At 39.4% G+C, this 18375-nt stretch overlaps 1 protein-coding gene across 1 annotated transcript in view; it reads left to right on the top strand.

Moving 5' to 3' along the window:
* Positions 1-18063, top strand: part of aplp1 (amyloid beta precursor like protein 1) — an 83937-nt gene extending 65874 nt beyond the window's left edge. Inside the window, exons 10-17 of the mRNA XM_088326081.1 lie at positions 614-742; positions 2271-2370; positions 2438-2605; positions 2691-2711; positions 5185-5243; positions 6574-6639; positions 6726-6869; positions 11406-18063. Coding sequence (XP_088182207.1) covers positions 614-742; positions 2271-2370; positions 2438-2605; positions 2691-2711; positions 5185-5243; positions 6574-6639; positions 6726-6869; positions 11406-11504 — 786 coding nt within the window. The 3' untranslated portion in view covers positions 11505-18063. The remainder of the gene's footprint in view (positions 1-613; positions 743-2270; positions 2371-2437; positions 2606-2690; positions 2712-5184; positions 5244-6573; positions 6640-6725; positions 6870-11405) is intronic.
* The last annotated feature ends 312 nt before the right edge of the window (positions 18064-18375 follow it).

Below are 18375 nucleotides of genomic sequence, written 5' to 3'. Positions count from 1 at the left end.
AGCGGACAGGATTGTCCACGCTAGTGTCTGCTGACATTCACAATATGAATAAGATAGCATATGCGCTGCCCAAACTGCCGTCAGTACTACACCCACTTTTCTGTGGGTGCGAACGAGTAAGTTGCCTGTCACTGTGGGCCCTGTGATTGGCTGGCAACGAGTTCAGGGTGTCCCCTGCCCACTGCCCACGGATAGCTGGGGTGGGCTCCAGCACCCTTGCGACCCTAGTAAGGATAAGCGGCGCAGAAAACAGATGGATGGATATTACCTAATACCTTTACAGTCCTTTTTATGTTGAAGTGTCCATTGTTGACGCAAAATGGCAGAATTCATGTTAGTTTATAGTAGCCCATTGACACAAAACTATTACAGATCATAGATAGTAACGACTCAAAATAGCACAAAGTATGTGCTAGCAGCAAGACTTTATTTTAGTCATCAAAGTTAACAAAAAAAATAGTTCTTTTGATCACCGGTGGATTTGTTTTGAAAATTGGTGCTTGAAAGTGCTTGAATTTGCCCATGAAAAAGGCATACGAACCCTGGATTCTAAAACTGTTGTAATGTGTGAAAATGTGTAGCCCATGCCAAAACGTTGTTTACCCCCTTGCAGCCGGAGCGCGTCCTGCAGGCTCTGAAGCGATACATGGCAGCAGAGCAGAAGGACCGCAGACACACACTCAGGCACTACCAGCACATTGTGGCAGTGGACCCGCAGAAGGCTGAGCAGATGAAATTTCAGGTGCCACACACTTTGAAATTTACTGCTGACTCCTTGAAATTCTGGACAGGCATTTGGTGTTGCTTTAGCAGCGTTAAAATAATGCCTTTATAAATATCTCCGCTACGTGACGGCGTTATTTTTTTCAGCAGCGGTGTAATGTTTTTTTTTATTTTTCCGCCATTACAACGCCACCCACGGTCAAAAGGGGTGCGTTACTTTGAATGAAGCAGTTTTCAGCTGCCCCTCGAGTTGTTTACGTCACTTCTTTTCAGATTTTGTCACCTTTTAAAATGGTAACTACCATATAGTTAGATAGTGTTTATGAATATAGTATTTACTAATATGCTGAAAGGACAACAACTTATAGGCAGGGTTGGGTAGGGTTACTTTAACTGGATTACTTTCAATTACTTTTGGATTACTCCAATACCAAATATGCTAGTAAAAGACAAAAGACTCACAACACGTAGTAAGCTTTCTCTCCTGGCTTTGATCTCTTTGATCTCCGGCAAAACTAACATAAAACGCGAAGAAACAAAATGAAAATAAATCCAAACAGCTTGCCAACATCATTTTTGCCATTCCATGTATTCTGTTACTCCCCAAGCCTGCACAAAATTTAGTAATTTTATTCATATTTAGTTTCTTTTGTCTTTTATTAGCATATTTGGTATTGGAGTAATCCAAAAGTAGTTGAAAGTAATCCAGTTAAAGTAACCCTACCCAACCCTGCTTATAGGCTGTGAGCCACAGCACGACACACTTTACCACTCGGGCGCACCTTGATGTACATATGCAACACGTAATTATCTTGGGGGAAAAATGCACATACTGTATGTGTACGTTGTCTAATGACAATAAAAACAAATCTTGAAACTTTCTGAACAAAATGAGCTCCAAAGAAACCACTCAGTGTCCCGAAAAGCGAGTGCAACCTTATCTGGTGAGTGGAAGGCATAGATTTTAACGCAATGTGACCCTTGTGATTGGCCTGGGCACATTAAAATGCCTTGCCGATGATAGTGCACCGTTCGCGGCTTAAATGAGTCCCGGAGATCACCTTATTAGAACCCTAACCACACACTTTTCTCTCGTATGTATGGGTTTTGTTTGTACACTAGAGAACCTTTGTTGTCTTAACTTAGCCTCAAACGTTTAAAAACAGCAAAACTAGAGCTTTGATCGCCATATTTCGAATGTCCAGGTCAACTCATACCCATCCAGTTTGGCCACCTAACTCGAGTTATCTGGATGTAGATTGCATGAGATTATTAATTAACATTTTAACCACAAGAGGGCACACGATGACCACTCTGTTTCTCAAAGGCAGAAAACTTATCGTATGCAGTATAATTTATTTGCAATTACAGTATGCATGTCCAATTGTATCCACTGTGTGTAAAGCGCACTTTCAGATATCTGTCCAATTTGGTGGTCTTAAGTGTGCCTTATCGTCAAGAAAATACAGTACTAAATTAACAACAGTGACATACACAATGAAGTTGCCATACGTCAAGACCAGATCTTAATGTATTTATTGTTTTAGGTTTACACACACCTGCATGTGATAGAAGAGAGAATGAACCAAAGCCTGGCGCTGCTCTACAAGGACCCGATTCTCGCTGAGGAGCTCCATGACGATATCCGTATGCTGGAATTATTTATTTTGTGTGTCCGTGTAGAGATATAATAGGAATGTTTGATTCCCTGTAGAAGAATTAGTGCGAGCGGAGCGTGGCGACATTAGCGAGCTCATGACCACGTCCTTCTCTGAGACGCATACCACCGAGGAACTTCTGCCAGCCGAGAGTGAGGAGGAAAAGGACGACGAGGAAGAAGAAGAGAGAGAATTCCAGAACAGGCCTTATCCTCCCCGCGTTGGTAAGCTCTGTTTGGGCCCTGCCAAATCTATCACACTACACTAGATTTGTTTTTCTAATAATGTCTCATTTCCCTCTTTTTACAGACCTACAGTCCAATAAGAAAGGTAAGGAAAGAACATACTCTACCTATTTACAGTACAGTGGCTTTTTTACATACGGGCTATTCTAGTTTTTAGAAATTTGACATATGAGATGTGTTCCATGCCAATGAGAATTTTCAGACACTACCACTAGAGAGCCGAGTGCTGGAGACCACTCACCACTATTTATGTGCCATCAAACACCTCAGGGTCAAGAGAAAAACTTCGTGTCATGACCAGAACAGGGACAGGACCCACTCGTGTAACGTTTCTCACAGTTTTATCGGGAAGAAGGTAAAGGAGCGCACACAGGATCCGGAGATCGCTGGTTGCAGGGAGTAGGTTGCTCAGACGCAGAAGTGGGACTTCCGTGGCTAGTAATGGCGGTGTCGGGAACGGAAAAAAACGGGTCAGTACCCGGGAATGTCATGGACCAGGAACGGACACGGGAGCCAATTGCGTTCGTTTTACTCAGGGAAAGAAGAGCAAAAACTTGATCGGGATCGAAAACAAGTCAAAAGCCAGGAGAGGAGAGTAGACGTCATCGAGATCAAAGAACTGATCTTTATTCGGGGCGGGAGAACAGACGTGGTCGAGATCAAAACAGATCGTAACGTAGACTAACAGGAACAAAAAACAGGACAGGCGAAAAAAGCTTACCATGTAAAAACAGAGATTCGCAGACGGACCGGCAAAAGAGGACCGACAGGACAGAGTTTAAATACTGACAGGGAGCCAATCAGTCAACAAGCTGCAGCTGGTGCCACATGGGCAGGGCCAATTGGGCGCCATGGCAACCGTGACACTTCGAGACAAATGCAGAGTTAATGGGACGTGCTAGGACTTTATTACACAGAGACATCACATTCCAAGCAAGTGTCATCGAACAATAAAGATCTCACACTTTTATAGACCAGGACTCAGAGGGCATGGTCCTCAGCCAGGTATAATTTCCTCTTTGGTTAAAGTCTGTAAAAATGGACTCTGATTGGTAGACCATAGTAGAGCAACGCGTGATATAGACATCTGGCGCAAACAGCCTGGTCAAAAGATCCACCTGCGGCAAGTTTATGGAGTTTTTTTTAACTGTTTGGCATGCACTTAAGCAGACAGTGTTAAGAGTAAACAAATAAATATAATTTCATACATTGATCAAATTAATACAATATTCCACAAATTCTTGCTTTTGAACGCTCCCTCACTCCTCCTGCACCATGACCACATCTCCTATAGAAACCACAAACTCGTTTATCCTAAATTTCTCATTACTGAATGTTTATGTTCAATGGCTTTTTTAAGGTGTCTATAGTAATCAAGAAAATGTGTTTTATATCTATTTTGGGTAACATGAATAAGTTTGGGAGACTGGAAACGGATTAATTGGTGTTCATGTACCGTATTTTCCGCACTATAAGGCGCACCTAAAAGTCTTAATTTTTTTCAAAAGCTGACCATGCGCCTTATAATACAGTGCGCCTTATATATGGCTCAATATTAAATTCGCAAGGTCTCGCAATTACGCAACAGCCGCCGACTCGATTTTCCCCCGAAGGCGAAGTCGTTCGCGGTGTATGCTGGGATTTATATACCGGCGTTTCATCGGCTAAGCAATGTGTCAATCATCATTTGAATCGATCGCTATTGGCTAAAGTTATTCGGAGCCTCGGATTGGCTAGAGGGCCAAAACAAACCCTGCAATTGGCCGAAAAAGATGTGTCAATCATCCGTTAAATCGATCGCTATTGGCTGAAGTTATTCGTAGCCTCGGATACGCTAGAGGGCCATAACAAACTCTGCAATTGGCCGAAAAAGATGACTGAATAGCAAGGTTGCTTAACTACGCCATAAAGAAACATGTTTCATTAGTCTGTATTTGTAAATATTTTACTCTCCTGGATTTACTACACTCAAGAAAATAGAAAGTAAGGAATGGTTGGCATTTCTTGAATTCCAAGACTTTAACCTTCCGAATGATATTTGAAATGACGCATTTAAGTGACATCGTACGGACACCGCATCCGCACGTGTCTACGACACGTATTTGCTTCTTTGCAAGCTTTGGGAATATTAAGGGGGTAATCAGTTTGACTGAATCATCTGACTGTTTTGTCGACGTTCCCATTGTAGCGCCTTATAATCCGGTGCGCCTTATCTATGGAAGATATAGGACCAAAAACTATTTTTTTGGGGGTGCGCCCTATAACCCGGTGCGCCCTATAGTGCGGAAAACACGGTAGTTCTTATGGGGAAAAGTTGTTCGAGATATGAGTAATTCTAGATATGAGCTCGATCCAGGAATGAATTGTTCTCATACTGTATATAGAAAGGCCACGGTATTCATCTGATATACAGACAAGAGGGTTCTTGTGATAAGTCAACTTAATTCCTAAGATTTGTTTTTCTATATTGGTGTATCATTGAGATTGTTTATTTAAGCTCACAAAAGTGTATAGAATGCGATTAGTACAAGTAATCAGTACTGTTTTACTGTCTGCAGGAGATGAATATGACTATGCCACATCTGAGAAGGCTCCTACTTATGAATTTGAAGAAAAGGTGGGATTTTTTTGTTCGTTTTAATGTGGTTAATTTTTTACTGTGAGCCCTGTTAAAATTGATTTGGGCGTCTTTATACGTTGGCTGCAAACGAGTTGCAAGTGCAATGTGTTTTTTTCATATAATTAATATAACATTATTTTATAGTTACTGTGAAAACATTCTTACCCCAATGGAAGAAATACAACCGCTGGCAATAAAGTATGGAATCACCTGTCTTGGACAAGCCCTCATTCAGACATTTTATTATGTAGAAAAAAAACTCAGATCACAAACATGAAACAATCGCAAGGTCATTCTAAAGTGAAACTTATTGGCATTCAGAAACACTAAAATAAATAAAGAAAAAGCATTGCAATGGTAAATTATACTTTTACAGAGCAAGTGTAGGGAAATAAATATGGAACCACACAATTCCGAGGAAAAAAAACATGGAATCAGTGCATTTTGATTAGAAAATAAGGACAAACCCAGTCAATTTCCTTTCCTTAATTGGGCACCTGGCTTGGATTATGTCTGCTTGTTAGTCAACAGTTAAAACAGTGCTGTTATCACACCTTGGAGGGCTCCTGGACTAGGTGCATTGGCAAGAATCATGGCTCCAACAAGAGAGACCAATGACAGGATCGTCAAACTTCTTGAAGAATCCAACTCTACTCGTATGGTTGCCAAAGATGTGGGCTGTTCACAGTCAGCTATATCAAAGATTTGGAGCAATTACAAACAGCATGGGAAGGTTGTTGAAGTAAGACGTACTGATAGGCCAAGGAAAACATTTAGGCGTCAAGACTGCATTGGACAAGATGATGCTGGAACTTTTGTTTGGTGCCGTTCTGTGAGATTTACAAAGAGGACTGTCTAAAGAAACATCAAAATTCCCACAGTCCATAATGATATGGGGCTGCATGTCAGGCAAATGTTTTTGAAGACTTATTTATACTTTATGGCATTGAATGAGTTAACTAATTAAATTGTATGATTAATCACAACTTCTGTTATAGTCGATCAGTCACTTGTACTAACCTTAATCAACATAAAAAAGACCAGAAAAACATGTAGGATCCAGTGTTTACGTTCAAAGTGATCACTCTACCAGGTAAATAAGAAAATCGATCCTCTGCCCGCAAATCTTGCATAAAAGAATCATAACCTTTCAGTCTGGGAAATACTGTAATTTCACAAATGGTGAGCAGGAAAAACATCAAATATAAAGCTCTTCTTTCAATCATAATTGAAGACTAAGGATTGTAACATGTATGTCAACAAATTCTTCAACCCATTAATTATTAAAAAGTGTCTTAAAGCTCCGGCACATTCTGTTCCATTTTAGATCAACACATCTGTGGAGCTTAAGCAAGTTGTCTACAAACCAGATGAGATTGAAAGAGATGAGTTGGTAGGGAAAACATGGCACCATTATCAATGTTTTGAAAAAAATGGCGTTGAAGAAGATGAATAACTTTGGCTCTTTCTTTTGTAAAGCAACCTGACGCACTGGAGACGTTTAACCGTGGTGCTATGGTGGGCTTGTTGGTGGTTGCTGTCGCTATCGCAATGGTGATGGTCATCAGTCTGCTGCTGGTGCGCAGGAAGCCCTACGGCACCATAAGCCACGGCATCGTCGAGGTAGGACCTTAAAACAGCGGGCCTCTGTTTTTTGTGTTTCTGGGAAATAAGGAAGGAAGGATGGATCGGGGAAAAAGAAGGGGATGGTGGGATTGAAGGGAAGGGTGGGAGTAGGGAAGGGGAGGGAGGAAGGAAAGGGGCAAGGTGGGGTGGATGGTGGAATGGAATGAAACGGAAGGGGGAGAAAAGAAGGGGATGATAGGATGGGTGGAAGGAAGGAGAGTAGGATTTAATTGAGTGAAAAGGAAGGGGAAGGAAAGAACGGTATGGTGGGATGTAAGAAAGGAATGAAGGAAGGGAGAAGGATGGAGTAGATTGAAACAGAAAGAGGAGAAAAGAAGGGCATGGTGGTATGTAAGAAAGAAAGGAATGGAGGGATGGAGGGAAAGAAGAGGAAAGAAGGAAGGAAGAAAAGAAGGAAGGAAGGAGCAAAGGAAAGAATGGAAAAGGAAGGGAGGGAGGGAGAGAGGGAGGGAGGTATGGGAGGAGAGGGGAGCCAGCTAGGGATTAAGGGAGGAATGAAAAGAGGGAGGGAGGTTAGAACAAGGGAGGGTAGGAAGAAAAGAAGTGAGGAAGAAAGGCACGTTATTGAAGGATGGAGAAAGGAAGGAAGAAAGGGAAAAAGGAATGAAGGAAAAAAGGGAAGAAGTGCATGGACCCAGCTCTGTCACTTTTAAAAGGGAAAGGGTAGAGAAAGGGGAAGTGTCACCAGGCATGGCTGCCATTTTTGAAAGGGAAGGAATAGAGAAAGGGGAAGTGTCACCAGGCAAGGCGGCCATTTTTGAAAGGGAAGGTATAGAGAAAGGGGAAATGTCACCAGGCAAGGCAAGTGGCTGTTTCCAACAGATCTGCCATGGACGCTAAAGGTAAAAAGAAAAAAATAACAGAGGGGAATAGAGGATTCAACATTCCTTGGACCGAATCATTTGCTTTCATTGTCAATGCGAATGGACCACCTGAATGTTTACTCTGTAGATAAAAATTATGAAATAACAAAAACAATAATGCGGAAAGAACTTTCCTGGGAAATAAAGGTAAGAACTCAGGGGCTGGACCCAAACTCGAACGGGCTTCTCTATCGTGTTTTTTTTGTGTGTGTGCACAGCATGCACTTACTTTTACTCAAGTCATTATTTGGATAACTACTTTTTACTTCTTCTTGAGTGATATTATTTTTATTTATTAAGTATCTGTTCTTGAGGGGCCAAGCCCAAAATATCAGGCCATTGAAAGGGCAAGCAACATCACATTTTTTTTAATTTTATCAAAAAACATACTGTTATTTATTAATATTGAAATGAAGTTCAACTAGGGGTGGTATCTTATAACAGAGTATTCCCGTGGCTCATCATTATCCAGAGGATGTGCTGCACCCAACTTAGATAGATAGATAGATAGATAGATAGATACTTTATTCATCCCCGAAGGGAAATTCACTTTTCCAGCAGCATCCCTAAGCTGAGAACAGTCGAAAATAACTGAGAACAATCGAAAATAACTGAGAACAATCGAAAATAACACGGGAGCTGCTGGAGTGGCTGCCATTCGTGACGGCGCCGGAGAAACGATTCAATTTGAATCATGTACAAACAAACAAACAATTGTTGAATCATGTACAAGAAACGATTCAATCTGAATCATGTACAAACAAACAAACAATTGAATCATGTACTACAAACAAACAAAATATTTATGTTTCAATAAGTGGAGTGTTAGTCATTTTGATGGCATAGCTTATATAACATGCGTAGCATTCATTATAAGGCTCATAAAAGGCTTTAATTTTTCGCGGCTCTGGACAAAATTGTTTTGGGTTTTTTTTTTGGTCCAATATGGCTCTTTAAACATTTTAGGTTGCCTATCCCTACGCTACATGTTTAAGATTGATAATTGCGGACACAGTGTCCTAATCACAAAATGTGTTGCTTTGTATCGTGTTAACGCATACCTGTCAACCTGTACGTTTTTGCCGTACAAAGTACGTTTATTATGCATTTTAAGACGTGTACGACATAAGAGGAAATCTGTACAGAAAACGCAAATTTGTCAATTATTGGTACCATCCGGTATACACAGACTATCACGAAACGGCAAATCATTCGAGTCAAACGAGTTCGCCGCGGTAGCCTCTATCTCGGTATCGTTTTTTTCGTTGCAAACGAAGCGAGCGGTTTGATGCTACTGTGCGCATGCGTCTGCCGCCTGGGGATTTCCCATCATGCATCATTCCGATCACAATTGAAAAAAGCGAAAGCAGAGCAGTAGGCCTACATTACAACATAGTTTTGAATTTTCTTTGGATACAATCATCAAGTCGCAATGGCCGAACCTGAATTAAAACGCCGTAAGTCATTCTGATCTGAAAACAAGAGGCGGGATTGATTGAGTAAATTTGAAATACATGTGGTCTTAAACATCGGATTTCATGTGGTATTTGTGTAGTGAAAGGAAGTCCGTCTCTTTTTAGAGAACCGTCCTTTTCGGCTCAACTCATTAAAGAGAGCCGGCTCTCAAACGGCTCATTTGCTTTGATGCATTATATTACGAATTATTATATTGTTTAAAGAAGTTAAGAAAAAAAGGAACTATAAAAGTGAAAGTAAAAATGAAAAAAGCCAGGTTTGTGGTTATCCCTTTAATCAGTATATTACCAACAATAATTTAATGCTGAAAATGAATTAATAAGAAAATGTATTATTCTACTTAATTATCTTTGCATGTATTTTTCCTTCTACAGCAAACGTCCAAGCTACTTCATTTTTTAACTTTTTTTATAATACACCATATTCATGTCGAGCAACTCACAAAATGTTAATTAACAATATATATGCTATAACGAGGCAGCACGGCGGCGCAGTGGTTAGCGCTTGTGCGGCACAGTTCATGTCATGGGAACCTGTCGTGGGTTCAAATCCAGCTCCAGACTTCCTGTGCGGAGTTTGTATGTTCTCCCCGTGTTTGCGTGGGTTTCCTCCGGGCACTCCGGTTTCCTCCCACATTCCAAAAACATGCATTTCAGGTGAATTGGCCGGTCCAAATGTCCATAGGTGTGAATGAGCGAGTGAGTTGTCTGTCCCTGTGTGCCCTGCAATTGGCTGGCAACCAATTCAGGGTGTCCCCTGCCCACTGCCCGGAGATGGCTGGGATGGGCTCCAGCCCCCCCGCGACCCTAATGAGGATAAGCGGTACGGCTGATGAGATGAGATGAGATGAGATGCTATAACGAAACACATGTACAATATAACATGTTAAACTACATGAATAAACACGTTTGAAAAAAAAAATACGGTGTAAGATTATTTTGTATTTTGTAAGGGAAAATACGTTTACAGTTACAGTTTGTAAGGGCATGCAGCCGTGGAGATTGACAGGTATGTTAACACGTGGCCCCGACGGGCACCACAAAAGTGGGGATTTGTGGTAAGGGCCCCTTGCCATTATCCGCCTCACGGGCAGGAAAAAAAGCCGCATTTGATTGTTAAATTATAGAGAAAATTAGCGGCCTGTAGTCCGAAATTGACACTAAATACTTGTAGGTCAAGAAATTGGCATTTATAGTAATCCCTCGGTTATCGCGGTTAATGGGGACCGAGACCACCCGCAAAAACTGAAAATCCGCGAAGTAGCAGCGGCCCTTCAAAAATGCTTAAAAAAACGTATACAGGTATACAGTATAAAACACTACCGGTTACATATTAAAAATAGATACAGTGGAAATGTGATATTTGATGAGTGTTTGTGAAGCGTTTTGGGATACAACAGTTAAAAAAATGGTCTGTGTTCATTTTAATGAAAGTGAAAGAGCTACCTTCTGACAATAACAACATACTTTAGCTAGCGGCATCGAATGGCTCTTACGACAATTACACGAAACCACACACAATTAGCCGTGTTTAGATAGTACAAACAACCGCTCGCTTTTGGTATAAAAAAGTTAAACTTGAGATGAAATGCGACAGAAGAGAATATACTTACATCGCGTCGCCGATTTCCTCCTCGACAAACTGAGCGCCACATAAGAAGGGGGTGAGGTGGGAGGAGTTGAGGGAGCGGGGGGTGAGTGAAGCGGCAATGACTAAGCATTGTGTCAGGGCCTTCCCCTCCCCTTCACAATAAGAGTGTCTACACCGTGTCCTCAGTTGACATAAGCTCGCGCTTGCTCAAGTCAATAAATGCTTTTATTGAGAAGGTAAGGTATATTTTTTTAGACCCGCGAAGCTCTGAACCCGCAAAAGTGGAACCGCCAACTAGCGAGGTTCCACTGTATTTTCAAAACACGAGCCTCACCTAGAGAGAGCTGACAAAGTTGTCCACCATCTTGCTGCTACGGTAAGGAAAAACCTCGCTAAGGGCTGGGCGAAAAAAAATGAAAAGGAAAATAGTCACTTGTAGTTTGGTTACTTTGAGTCTCTTGTTTTCGGTCTCACCACACTATACTGCGACATCTTGTGCTCCACTAATATACACTGTCCCTTTAACATCCTACTGTTTATTTTCTCTAGCATGTAATAATTGAGCTTGTGCTTGTCTCAACAGGTGGATCCCATGCTGACCCCAGAAGAGCGACAGCTCACCAAAATGCAAAACCATGGCTACGAAAACCCGACATACAAATTCTTTGAGCAGATGAATTGAGTTCACAGGAACTCAAACGCCGATTCCGTTGCATTGTCACGGTCTTTTGCCACTTTCTCCACCTTCAACAAATCAACGTTGATATTTCATAACTTAAATGGATAAGATCAGTATTTAGTCCAACACTATTGTAAATGACCAACTCCGTCAATCATCATGACCAAAATGTGAATCGTGAATTCCACTTGACCTGCTGTAATCTGCATTGGAATACATCCTGCTGCGTACTCTAGAATATATTCCCATCGAAAAATCCTCACATCGGCATAAAATTACCTACTGACACTACAGAAACTTCAAGATTTATTCTGGTTTTATATTAACCGTATTTTCCACACTATGAGGCGCACCAGATTGTAACGCACACTCCTCAAATGTCAAATATTTTTCACATATGAGGCGCAATGGATGCGTGGAACTAAAACTAAAGTAAGAGCTGTTGTATTTACCACGCATTTTTAAATATATTTGTGCAATGATAATAAGTCTGAAAAAGTAATTGGCCCCAATCGCAAAACATTGTGCGCAATGAGATTAGAACCTGGGTCTGGACGGTGAGAGCATTGTAACCTAACCTGTTTTCAGATTGATCAATCATTGCACACGTACGGTAGTACACCATTAATCATGTTTTCTAATATATAAGGCACAACTGGTTGTAAGGCGCACTTTGAAGTTTCTGGCCAGTTTGGGGGTTTTTAAGTGGGCTTTATAGTCCAGAAAATACGGTATATTTCAACAATATTGTCTCACATAGATATAGTGTTTCGGTTAGGCAGTCACATTGAATTAATCATCTCCAAAACAGTACAGTACAACAGACTATTCAGTTTTTCCCTAAATTAAGTTTATTTGTACAGCAACATAATAACTGTAAAAGAGAATATAGATTTAATGAAAGCATGTCAACTGTAACTATTTGTTTTTTTTCCGTCAGTGCTTCTTCAAAAGTTCGGAGCAGACACTGTAAATAACATCGGATGTACATTTGGGCCCAAAATGAATCGTACCCCGAGTTATACGTTGAAGGCAGCTGTGTTAGGGGTATGACTACTTTAGATGTTGGATTTACGATTTCTTTTGCATTCAGTGTTTGTACGTTTTTTTTAGCGTTTTTTTATGTGTACTACAACTGGAATGAGAACAACAATCAATTGCTTTTTTAGTGTCAAATCAGACAGGTAATATATTCTTTTGTCAAGGGCATGATTTATTCCGGGCTCTAGCGTATAGAGGACTAGTCCTGTCATACGTAGAAATAAACACCTACAAATATATGCCATGTAAATAAATGAACACTTACATAAATTACGTTATACCTGAATACAACAAAAAAGCAATTTATTCATTTATTTATGCTTTTGGCCTACATTTCAGTTTTTATTTTGTCTCATATTCTGTCATATATTAATATTCATTTATTTTGTTATGTTTTTTGTCATTATTTAAATGATTAAAATGTGGGTCTAACTGGCTGAGCTTTAGACCGATTGGTTGAAGCCTTCGAACAGTGGGCAAAAAGGCGGTGTACTCGTCAATCAACCAATAGGTGAAAAGTTAAGCTGGTTTGACCCGCCCCTTCATTTGAATAACATCTTGTTGTAAAAAAATACACGGAGCATTTTACAACAAATTACACAAAAAAATAGTCGACAAATTTCACAACAAAACACACGACAAATTTCACGACCAAATTAATGTCAAATTTTAAACAATTCTCAAGACAAAACACAACAACAATTTTCACAACAAATTCCATAAATGAATGCAGTTTGTTCATGTATGGAGTGTCCCCCCCAAAATGTGTACTTTGACATTAAAAAGCCAGTAACCTTTTTTTCAATTTTATCTGTAGTTTTGGAGTAAGAATGCCATGCTGGGTTTTCATTCATGAAAAAAAAAAATATATATATATGTATTCCTGAAAGGATTTTGTAAATGTGAAAATAAAACTGAAACGAGTTCCACACGCATATGCCTCAACACGTCTTTGCAGCCTTGTTTTCACATTTCTAAAATGTTTACAGGACTTTTTTTTGCACAAGCATAAGACGTTCTTACTCCTAAATAAAACCTGAAATAGACGAAAAAGTATTAAGGTTTGAATTAATATGGACCCATTTTGGGGAAGCAGAAACTGAAAACAGGGTGCTCTAAAAGATGAGATTGCATTTAATATCAAAAGGAGGTACACAGTGACAAAGAAACATGGGTTCACAAAGTCTAAATCATACACAAAGATCGAAACTGGAATCAGAAAATGCAAGGAGCAAAGTAACAAAGAAACCAGACATCAATCAAACCTGACGTGGTGGTGAAAACTAAATGAAAATGAAAATGACCCAAACCAGGAAGACAAGGGCTTATGACCCAAGCAAATTTGCTGATCAAAATGTCCTTTAAAAGGGTTCAGTATAATTGGGCACAGGTGTGCCCAGTTCAAACCCCGGTTGGGGCCCTCTGCTGGTAGGAGTTATGTCAGACTGTTTAAAATCAAACTGTGTATACATTTCTTTGGGACATCCTGTATTTAGGTATTACGTGATTGATTTAAGTGTTCGTTTCTGAGTTTGGCATATATTTTGTAGGTATCAATTTATTTATACATGTATTTATATATATATATATATATATATATATATATATATATATATATATATATATATATATGTCAGGATCGCTCCTCCGTACCAGTGTATCTTCTGAGTAGTAGGCGTTTTCCTGGTAGATGTTTCTTTAATGACGTCCTCGATGTTACGGAATAATACATCAACTAGTGCGTTGTGCTGTAAACGAGAAAGAGAAGCATTTTCCTTACATGGCTGATTGAAAACGGACTGTTGTAAAAAACCAGCACAAGACGACACAGTAACTTCTTTCTGAATGTATTTAAGGTAGATGTCGAGATTCCATTCCTTTCGTTTGTCATTTTGACCCCCCTGTCCCCCTAGGCTGTCGTATTCCCAGATTAGTGATGTTAGGGCACGTAACTATAGAAGGAGAGATCCTGCCATATGTGGAAAAAATGTAGGAATAAATACATACCTACAAATACATGACATTTAGACAAAACACATCAATAAACTATAAATATTGAGGGAAAGTTGCCGAGTTGGCAAAACCAAAAATGCCAATTCAGCTTTCTTTGGGCTGTTTTCACATCTTTGGTAACTGACCTGAATGCCTGCAAAACAGGGGTCTCAAACTTAATTGAGTGGAGGACCGCTGAAGCTAGGACCTGGGTGAGGTTGAGCCAAATGGGGTTTTCCACAAAAACAGCACTGCTAAATACATTTCGCTGTTCTTAAAGGGACACTGTTTTGTATTTGTCCACTAGATGTCGATGTAATGTGTAGTGCAACCAAAAATGAGTCCAAGGAAGACTACAAGCTAGGGAGATGAAAGTGAAACATTTTTCTTCTCATTTTTACCCAAGAAAGACAAAAAGAAGGCAAAATTATTTAAGGAAGAATAAATAAGAAAAAGATGCATAGAGCGAGAGCTACTGGGCAAATAATACACACTGTCCCTTTAACTTTCACATCAAGGTGGGGGCCTCAAACTATCATCCTGGGGTCGCATCTTTTAGACCCTTGCTGTAAAAGATGGTATTAATATTCAATATTTGTCTGTCCTGGGAGAGTAGACCGTCTCTCTGGGAAAAATGCTGAGTCAACCAAATTAAAAGTACAAGGCAAATTTGGGGGGCATTTTTCACAACTAGGGTAACTTACCTGACTGCCTGTGAAAAATAGTGGTCATTTCTATATTCTTTTCCCTTTTCTTGGTTCAACAAACATACAAAAAAAAAAAGATTTATAAACACACTTAGATCCTAAACAAGAAAATTATCACATTTTCCTCACGGGTGCTAATCTTGTAATACAGAGGTCTAGTAATACAGGATAAAATGAATGCCGAAAAAAATAAATGACAAAATACACAACAAAATCCACGACAAAATACATGAAAAAGAAAAATACCAAAATTAATAAATGTCAAAATAAAGAAAAAAATACACAACAAACTGCGCTAGTAAACATACAACAAAATACATGAGAAAATACACAACATAGTACACAACAAAATAAATAACGTTATAAATATCTGAAAAAAATGAATGACAAAATACATAAAAATTACACAACAAAACAAATGAAAAAAAATACCAAAATCAATTTATGACAAAATAAATGCCAAAATACACAGCAAAATACAAAACAAAACACGCTACCAAATATACGAAAAAATCCATGAGAAAATAGATGACATAACACACATCAAAATAAATATTGTTGTAAATAAGTGACAAAATAAATGACAAAATCCATGAATAAATGGATACATTGAATATGATATGTATGTGGTATTATATTTAGGCATTATATGATTGAATTATGTGTTCATTCATTCAAATGGCATATATTTGTAGACAATTATTTATTCATACATTTATTTCTACATACGGCCGGGTCGGTCCTCCATAGGGTACGTGCATCAACGCTCTTGTCAGTACTTTGTAGCAGCCTGCTCTTAATTTTTCGGGGCAGAGTAATTGAAAAGGAAAACAAAAGGTGTGAAGTCAGAGTGCGGTATATTGTGTCAGTGTGTGTATATTCAATCCTAAGAAAAACACAACACACGTAGGTATAAGTAGTAGTAGTAGTACATCATTAATCTACTCGTCTTACACAAAATATTGGCACTCATTTTTTCCCCTTTTAGCAGCGTGTATCATTGTTCCCTATTTTTGGAGATGATGCAAAAAAACATATTTCTTCATGAGGGTTGTGTTATGATTAAGACAAAGCCCTTGTATAATTTGTACAGCTACGTAAGTGAATGTCCACCGTTTTATGATACTATTGAAAACATAGATAATAAGCTTGCTTGTTTTTGTTTGGATCACAGAAAAACACTACTGAGGGTTCCCTACCAGCATTTAGCAGACGTAATAAGGTATATAATACGGTTGTTATCCCTCCTAACCACGTTTATACGCGTGTCCTACGTTCGATTCTTTCCCTTGTGAAATACTCCGAATGTCTTTTGAGATTTCGATCGCTGCATAATTGCTTTTTACAATGCCGTGTTTTGGATGTAATAATATTGTATTTTTTATTTATACTGGGCGTGGTAATCAGTTGGTTCTTGGGTCATGCTTTTCTCGTGTCATTTTTAGAAGCTTGTATAGTGAAACGATGACATGTTTAAGATCAATGTAAATTGTAATTGTTTGGAGAATAATGAACAGTGAAAGTGTGGGACTAAGCCAGGCATGTCAAACTTAGTTTTGCTCGGGGGCCGGATCCAGACTTAAAGGGACAGTGTGTAATATTTTGTGCCTCCTAGTGGTACAATTCTTTTATCCAACAACGATAGTTATTCAATCCATAAGTCAGTGTTTTTCAACCATTGTGCCGAAAAATTGTGTGAAGGTGTGCCGTGGGAAATGATCCAATCTCTGTGCCTGTGCGGTCTAGCGAAAGCTATCTTTCATTTGGATTCACTTTTAGCAGAGATGCAACGGCAGAGACTAGTGGTTTGTCTGCAGGATTTTTTCCAATGGAAGAAATGTGCCTTGGTTGAAAAACACTGATGTAGACAATGAATATTACTATACTGGTAAAAAGCTAAAAATATATCATTTTTAAACAATTTCCTGTACCTTCTAGCAGTGCTTCATTGGCAGACACTCATATACTCTATTCGTATTCAACAATCGTTTCCTTTTTTGACTGTCACTGTTTTCCACTTGTCCTTCCCCCTAACACTAACTTCATTGGAACCCGTTGTTATGGGCAAGAAAAAGGAAATAAAACCTACAAAATCGAAAACGAGATGTGGTCCCTCCTCAACACGATTGGGACGGTGCCGATTTACTGAAGAAGAAGAATGGATCTCGCAGGGCATTATCACCATCTACTGTTGAGGAAAGTAATCGACCCACTGTTTTTTCTTCTTCTTAGCATTAATTCACCAAGGCAAAGGCCCACGGCCCATTGAGAACGGGTCCCTGACCCACTAGCTGAAAAACACTGGAACATCCGGCCCACAGGCCTTATGTTTGACATGACTGCACAAGCACAATCCAACAAAACTGCTCTCTGCACTGGGGATGGGTTTTGGACTGCGTTTCCCCGTGGAATAAAGACTTATTTGCTTGTGGTGTATGATTTTATTGTAAATGTTTGAAAATTGTAATTTCCCGAGGCAGAATAATGAATCAATGACAATGTCTTGGATACAGCTAAATCTTCCATTAATGTAGCGTGCCCTATTTTTACTTCACCGAGTTGCAAAGAAAAATCAATCACTTGTCAAAAACGGATGATTGTACCCATCCCTGGCTTGTACACGGATATACTGTACGACACCACCACCAAAAGAATGATGCTCCCTTACCCCCAAAATGATCCTTTTACCAAAGCCATGCACCAAGAAGAAGTAAATCTTCTAATTTGACGCGCGTTCTCTGTTGTATAAATGTACTTGCTAGCGGCTGTAGAAAAAAACACCGAGCTAATTGATCGTGTAATAAAATTGAATGACCCATAAATCGTTGTGTTCCTTTTTTGTACTGATTTTCACATGCACTTTTTGAATTTCTGACTCACTGACATTTACCCTGAATTCCGGAATACACAGCATACCAATTTAAAAGTAGCATGCACTCATTTAACAAAGAAACTCAACTCTAATTTTGTACATGGCGCACCAGGTTTCAAGCCACAGGCTGAAACTGTTGTCAATTTGCGGTGGACCCAAACGCAGCAGGAAGCCTTGAAAGGTGATCCAAAAAGATGTCAGTAATGAAAAGTGTTTAAAAACAACAATGAAATTGTCTGTACCAGATACCAAAAACAAACCT

This window comes from Urocampus carinirostris, chromosome 2, assembly GCF_059441175.1.
Source record: "Urocampus carinirostris isolate Australia breed hairy pipefish chromosome 2, RoL_Ucar_1.0, whole genome shotgun sequence".
In the NCBI taxonomy this organism is placed as follows: Eukaryota; Metazoa; Chordata; class Actinopteri; order Syngnathiformes; family Syngnathidae; genus Urocampus; species Urocampus carinirostris.
Note: the sequence above shows the minus strand (reverse complement) of the source record. Positions and strands in the feature narration are given on the sequence as shown.